Raw genomic sequence first — 7858 nt, forward strand, 5'->3', positions numbered from 1 at the left:
TCTTTTCCTTATAGTTGTAGTCTTTTAGCTTATTTCCATCATTCCCTGTAGTATTTTGACAAGAAGGGAACAAAAACGTTCAATACTTTGACACATGTCCTAATTGGCTGGTGGTGACTCTTGCGTAGATGCATGCGTAGATAATACATTTTTTGTAATAATAATAATAATAATAATAATAATAAAGATGTTATCTTATAGCCTCAGTCGGCGGTACGTTACGTGTGTACGGAGACCGGATGCTGATGGAATGGACTCAGCTGCGCCCCGACCGACCGTTGTCTAAGCAGCACCTCATGGACCAGCTAAGGTTTGTGAAAAGAACAAAAAAGATTACCGACATCGAATTTGATGAGATAAAGGCTCGGCTCGGAAGGGACGGATTGCTCGTGACGGCTGGCACTGACAACGCTGTGCCTGCGGAGCTGCCGGAGGCGAATGCTTTGGGTGAGTTTGGTGCGTCGATCCTGGTGCCTGGTTCGTGTGACGGCATGGTGACTAGCCCAGACGTTGCTGAGGCCACCCACAGTGAGTTGCTGGACGCTTCTGTTGATGGTTTGCGTGGAGCTAGTCCTGACACCTCAGTTACATCAGGTGGTTCGGGTGATGGCACTGGCGCAGCAATGCAAACTGGCACCAACGCTAGTGACACCCTGGGTGCGTTCGAGCCAGATAGTACACCACTCTACGCCAAACTTGTTGCAATCTACGAACAGTGCGGTGCAACTACTCCAGAGTCCAGGTCGAGCCTACCTGTACCTAGGCACGTGGCCAGGAAGTCTCTGGCCTCTGCCACTGCCCGTGTGAACAAGATACTCCCTAGACTCCTGGAGTGTGACCGTGAGGTGCGAAATGACACCACCTCGCTTGGCCAGATCAGTGACATGGTCTATGCTGGGGCCAAGCTTGTACTCTCACTGCTGGATATCAATACAGATGGTACCCCTGACACAACTAGAGGAGAACGCTCCTTGCCTGCCTGGCGACAACGCCTTGAAAAACGTGTTTGTGCACTGAGGGCTGACGTCTCCCGGCTGACCAGCTTCCTGCGTGATGGATCCCTCTCTGACACCAACATCAAGCAGCACAGGATCCACCGGCAATATAAAGTCCAGACTTTGGATCAGGCCCGCCAGCTACTGGAGCATACGAAAATGCAGCTAGAAGCAACAGCCGCACGGATCCGGCGCTATAAGCTAGAGGCAACACGCAGGTCGGAGAATCGTGTTTTCGTCACGAATGAGCGTCAGTTCTACCGCAATATGACCAAGTCTACGGAAATGCCTGGGCAGCGACCAGGCTGCTGCGCATCCATCGGCTGAGGCTGTTACTGAGTTCTGGTCATCTATACTGGAACAACCCGTGGGGCTGCGTGGCGGTGCTTGGCTTGATAAGTTGGAGAGGGACTGTGAGGAGATTCAACAACAAGACCGTGTCATTCTTCAACTGGAGGACCTCAGGGACATCTTGAAGAAATCAAACAACTGGAAAGCCCCAGGACGAGACAAGATCCATGCATTTTGGTGGAAGAAGTTTTCGTCTATCCACGAGCGGCTTGTGGTCTCCTTTCAATCAATCCTGGATGCAGAGACAGAGTCGCCGGCCTGGTTCTCGTTTGGTATCACCACTCTACTGCCTAAAAAAGGAGACCTTTCTAGGCCCGAGAATTATCGCCCAATAACATGCCTGCCAACGATTAGCAAGATATTCACATCCTTACTCGCTGCTGCCATGTGGCGCCATTTATCTTCAGAGGATATCTTTGCAGATGAGCAAGTTGGCTGCACTCCAGGGCGTGGTGGATGCCTTGACCAACTAATGATCGACAAGATGGTTCTAGAGGATGCAGCATCCCGTTGTCGGAATCTTTCGACGTGCTGGGTGGACTTCCGCAAAGCCTTCGATAGCCTGTCTCACCAGTGGATCCGGAGATGCCTGTTGATCTACCGCTTTGCAGACAATCTTGTCTCATGCATCTCAAGCATGATGGATCATAGGAGAACGCAAATGGTACTGCCTGGTCAAACACCCCGTGCATTCAGTCGCCCAATATCTATCCACCGTGGCATTCTCCAGGGCGATTCCCTTTCTCCACTGCTATTTTGCCTGTCTCTAAATCCGATCAGTGGCGAGTTGACCAGGACGGGTCTTGGCTACCGCTGTGGCCCACCGGCCCAGGTGTGCCCTGTATCGCACCTGTGGTACATGGACGACATGAAGCTCTTCGCCCGAAATGACAATTATCTGCTCTCCATGACCAATGTTGTGGAGTCAATGGGCGACTGCATTGGTATGCGTTTCAACCCGTCAAAGTCTAGCTGGCTCACTTTGAAACGGGGGAGAGCCCAGAGCGATCAGCAGTCTGCTCTCCAGACACTCCAGGGTCACGCTATTGCTAAGCTGCAGGCGGAGGAGTCCTACAGGTACCTTGGTGTCCCAGAATCAGCACATTTTCACGCCACCGAATTGAAGACCACAGCAAAGTCTGAGTTCGGCCGCCGCCTTCAATTCATATGCTCGTCTCAATTGAACGCCAGGAACTTGGTCAAAGCCATCAACACCTTTGCCATTCCAGTCATCCTCTACTCTCTGGGCATCGTTGAGTGGACAAAGGCAGAGATAGAGGAACTCGACCGACAGACCCGCCAAGCACTGTTTAAAGCACACGCCCGCCACCCCAAGGACTCTGCCGCCAGGGTCCACCTGCCTCGTGACATGGGTGGTCGAGGAATTCTATCATTCCGGGATCTCCTGGATAGAACCCGTGTCCGGGTGGCGCGGTACCTACAAGCCCACCCAAACGTGCCACTGTTGGCTGCTGTTAAGCGCCATCATGACAATGATGTGGCACCGTCAAAATCAGTTACACGTCAAGCCTCCAGACTTCTGGGTGAACTTGACCTACCCGACTTGGAGACTGCCACAAAAGTCATTGTCAAGAAGGCCGTTGCTCTCCGGTGCCTGGCCGTTATCCAAGGTAAGCCTCTCCATGGCCAGTTCTGGAGACGAGCTGCTGATGCTGGCTTGGACCTGGGCTTGAGTTTTCGCTGGCTGAAATCGCCAACGATCAGGTCTGCGACAGAGGGACTCTTGCTGGCTGTACAGGATCAGGCCATTGCGACCAGGCACTATCAGGTCACGGTCATTGGACGGGGAGACGTTGTGGACATTTGTCGAGTTTGCGGCACTCGCGGAGAAACAGTTGATCACATTGTGGCCTGTTGCCCAGCTCTAGCCAAAACACTGTATATCGAACGGCATGACACGCTCGTCAAGTTGGTGCATTGGGCACTATGCAAGCGGCATGGTCTGGGTCGGCCGGGAAGCAACCCGCTGAAGCATCATCTTGTGCCTGTCACGGAAAATCCTGACATGAAGCTCCTGTGGGAGTTCAATATCCCAACGGATACGCAAGTGCGCCACAACCGTCCAGACCTGGTGTTGCGGTCCAGCACACAGGTGCTGCTGATGGATGTTAGTGTTCCATTGGACCAGAATGTGCCCACAAAAATCGCCGAAAAAATAACAAAGTACGCTCCCCTTTGCCAAGAGCTGCGGCGCATCTGGCATGTGGATGATGTCCGCGTTGTGCCCCTGGTTGTTGGGGCGCTTGGTGGACTGACTGGTGTGTCCCTCTCACACTTTGCGTTGGCATTGGCAGGCACTCTGCGCATTGAAAGGGCTCAGCAATGTGCTATCCTGGGCACGCTGAACATCGTCAAGTCGGTTCTTGGCATTCGGCATTAGGCTCCTCATGTTACGGGTAGAGCTAGTCCGTATAAACCTCCAATACTGCATTTGCTTTGACATCCATGAATGTGCAGTATGACGGTCCTCACAGCCTGATTTTTCTCTTGCCATTTGAGTATGTCCGCATTCATCTCTTCCGCTATTTCTACAGGTCTATTCCTGTACTGGTAGTCCATTTTTGTGATTACTCTTTTTGTATTCGAATATGTCCTGTCCTCCTCCATCGTTCTGCTTATTTCTGTCCGTCTCTCAGTTTCTGCGTCGGCTTTCAATATTTTTGCTTTGGTTTTTACAATCCTTTTTGCTTCGGTCTCCATTGCGTTGGCCATTTATCTATTTTTTTCTCTCATCACCCTTGGTCTCTTTTGGCCCGGTGATGGGGTTCTTACCTCATGTCATGAAAGCCAACTCCATAATAATAATAATAATAATAATAATAAGAGTCCATCTTGGTCTGACACTTCACGGGTGACTCTTACGATTACTGCGCCAACATGCATGAATAGGAAAGAGGACCAGGAGGGGAAAAGGTCTTCTCGCTTTTCATCCTGTGTGTGATTATTGTGAGGTTTTGTATGAAATTATAATTTTTGGATTTCACATTTCGTTAATTTCTTACTTTTTAGACGGGGTCCATGGACTAGAACACAATAACGTTTTTTAGAAAACTGCCATAAAGCAGTTTTTATTGCTATAATCAACTTTGACAGACATGTCGACAACATAACCAGATAACCTGACCAGTCCACAGGCACAGACTGATGACAGAGCAGTTTCGACTTCAATTTTTGTCAGTCAAGGAGCTTTTTGGTCGAAGTCGATTATGAAGGGTTCAGGGAGAAAGGTTGTTGCAGAGCGACTAGGCCTTACCCGATCTACGAGCTGCATTTCTTGACTGTATCGTGAGAACATTGTCATTCAAGGCTTTGAACTAGCCACGCTAATCATGAATTCCTGTTGAAGAGCAGCTTGGTTTCTTGTTTTTTTTTGCGACTTCTGGGCTGTGGCCTTGCATTTTGAAGACCTCTGCATGCAAGGGTAAGAAGCGCCACAAGCCTCGGGTGCAGTGTATGGATGCACGTCGAGCGGCAGAATTTTTCTATCTCTACTGTCAAAACGAAGGGGAACTGAAAACTGGGTCTGGAGAAGTTCACTCAAGGAGCAGCACATACGTACATCAGTGCCTTTCCAAGGCCAGTGACCCCAGGTAAAATTGATACTGAATTGTGTCAGCACCTGATGGTGGTATGACCTATTCCTAAATTAGCCTACTTTGCCTGTTAGTGAACAGTGGAGCAGAACACTACCAATTCTGTCACAAGCCGTGGCAAGATATGGGATCGTACCGTTGTGCTCAAGGTGTGCGAGCTGGGCTGCAAGGCGGTCGCTGCAGTAGATGGCGATGCGGTCCAAGTGAATGCATGACTCACTGTCTGGATACAGTATGCAGACAGTGAATCATGCATGCTATCATACCATGCTATCATACCATGCTATCATACCATGCTATCATACCATGTTATTGGATGTGACTGCGCCGTTAGACATAATTATTCTGACAGATATGCAGTAGGAAGCATCTAGCAATGATGAGACTACATGTGTGATCAAAGTTTCGTGAGCATTGCTACCACGTCCAGCCTCACTGTCAGCTTTGATAAAACAAAGTGCATGGTCGTCAATGCTGATAAACTTTTTCTTCTGAGTGCTTGGTGTTTTCAGATGCCGACATCTAAATTGTGAAAGAACTCACTTACCTAGATAGCTGTATTGCTGTCGACGGTCTGTTGTCGGTTGAGGTGTCTTCATGTCTGGCCAAGGCTTCTCTGGTATTTGGTGCCTTGCATTCTTCTATGTTTGGGAACAGCCACATATCCGTTCAAACCCAGCACACGTTTGTTTTGCAGTTCTGTCAACGTTGATACAGTCATGGCCAGTCAAGGCAACTGGTACCCTTCGACTATCAGCATTCCACAACCGCTATGTCAGCTTCATCTCAGAAGTTAGCAAATCGGAGCAACGGTATGAGCATCTCTCCACCATTGCCATCTTGGGTGAGTGGTTGCGCACCCAGTCGTGTTTGCCTGTGTCAAAATCTAGGACTGGAACTTGCTACCTACATACTGGTGCACAACTGTTCCTATCATGGCAATTTGTTTTGTTGTGTGGATGTGAGGGAAGCAGAGGGGGTTGTTGTGTGGGTGTGAATGAGGCGGCGGGGGGTAGGTACCGTAAAGTACCGCGTGAGCGCCCCACCAACTCTTCCTTTCGTGGTCGTGCTATAGAGGTGGTCTGTAGGGCATGCAACACATACCTTGTACACACATTGCACACTTTGAAGTCAATTCGCACGCAGTCTACCTTGGAACTCCACACAAGGACATGCTGACCTTTACCACTACATATTTCCCACCGTACTAACTTCAGTTGCACTCTGCCATACGATTTTCTTTTCCTTGGTTTTCCTTGGTTATAAATAAATATAAAATGAAGGCGGGGGGGGGGGGGGGGGGCCGCTCTCGCAGTACTATACAATTCTAGTACAACAGGTACTACTGGTAGGCATTAAAGGGGAAGTTAAGCCAAAAATTAAAATTTCACCAGTTGTAGTCTTCGGGGTACTGAGTCGAATGGTCTTGGTCCGAGAAAGCTGAGACGCTCCCTTCCTACTTGAATCCCAATCGAACTCGCGCACTTCCACCGAAACTGGGTGACTGCGCCCTACGAGATGGGGATTTGTATGGAAAATGTCACTAAAAGCGCCATTTCGTTCTTATAAAAGCACGGATGACCGCGATTGGCCCATATGTTGTAGTCTTGTGGACGCTGTAGAATTACAATAACAGTTACTAGTACATACCCATTACAATAACAGTTACTAGTATATACCCTGCAGAATTACAATAACAGTTACTGGTACATACCCTGCAGAATTACAATAACAGTTACTAGTACATACCCTGCAGAATTACAATAACAGTTACTAGTACATACCCTGCAGAATTACAATAACAGTTACTAGTACATACCCTGCAGAATTACAATAACAGTTACTAGTACATACCCTGCAGAATTACAATAACAGTTGCTAGTACATACCCTGCAGAATTACAATAACAGGTACTAGTACATACCCTGCAGAATTACAATAACAGTTACTAGTACATACCCTGCAGAATTACAATAACAGTTACTAGTACATACCCTGCAGAATTACAATTACAGTTACTAGTACATACCCTGCAGAATTACAATAACAGTTACTAGTACATACCCTGCAGAATTACAATAACAGTTACTAGTACATACCCTGCAGAATTACAATAACAGTTACTAGTACATACCCTGCAGAATTACAATAACAGTTACTAGTACATACCCTGCAGAATTACAATAACAGTTACTAGTACATACCCTGCAGAATTACAATAACAGTTACTAGTACATACCCTGCAGAATTACAATAACAGTTGCTAGTACATACCCTGCAGAATTACAATAACAGGTACTAGTACATACCCTGCAGAATTACAATAACAGTTACTAGTACATACCCTGCAGAATTACAATAACTGTTACTAGTACATACCCTGCAGAATTACAATAACAGTTACTAGTATATACCCTGCAGAATTACAATAACAGTTACTAGTACATACCCTGCAGAATTACAATAACAGTTACTAGTACATACCCTGCAGAATTACAATAACAGTTGCTAGTACATACCCTGCAGAATTACAATAACAGTTACTAGTACATACCCTGCAGAATTACAATAACAGTTACTAGTACATACCCTGCAGAATTACAATAACTGTTACTTGTACATACCCTGCAGAATTACAATAACAGTTACTAGTACATACCCTGCAGAATTACAATAACAGTTACTAGTACATACCCTGCAGAATTACAATAACAGTTGCTAGTACATACCCTGCAGAATTACAATAACAGTTACTAGTACATACCCTGCAGAATTACAATAACAGTTACTAGTACATACCCTGCAGAATTACAATAACAGTTACTAGTACATACCCTTTTTTTTTTTTTTTTTTTTTTTTTTTTTTTTTTTTTTTTTTTTTTGTAGTAAAAGCCTCTT

At 46.9% G+C, this 7858-nt stretch overlaps 1 protein-coding gene across 1 annotated transcript; it reads left to right on the top strand.

Annotated features, from left to right (window-relative positions):
* Positions 1-239: 239 nt before the first annotated feature.
* On the top strand, positions 240-1322 carry LOC135829135 (uncharacterized). The gene has a single exon (XM_065341542.1). It carries the CDS (start codon positions 240-242, stop codon positions 1320-1322), a length of 1083 nt encoding a protein of 360 aa, XP_065197614.1.
* The last annotated feature ends 6536 nt before the right edge of the window (positions 1323-7858 follow it).

The sequence above is a fragment of the Sycon ciliatum genome, chromosome 13 (genome assembly GCF_964019385.1).
Source record: "Sycon ciliatum chromosome 13, ocSycCili1.1, whole genome shotgun sequence".
NCBI classification, from domain to species: domain Eukaryota; kingdom Metazoa; phylum Porifera; class Calcarea; order Leucosolenida; family Sycettidae; genus Sycon; species Sycon ciliatum.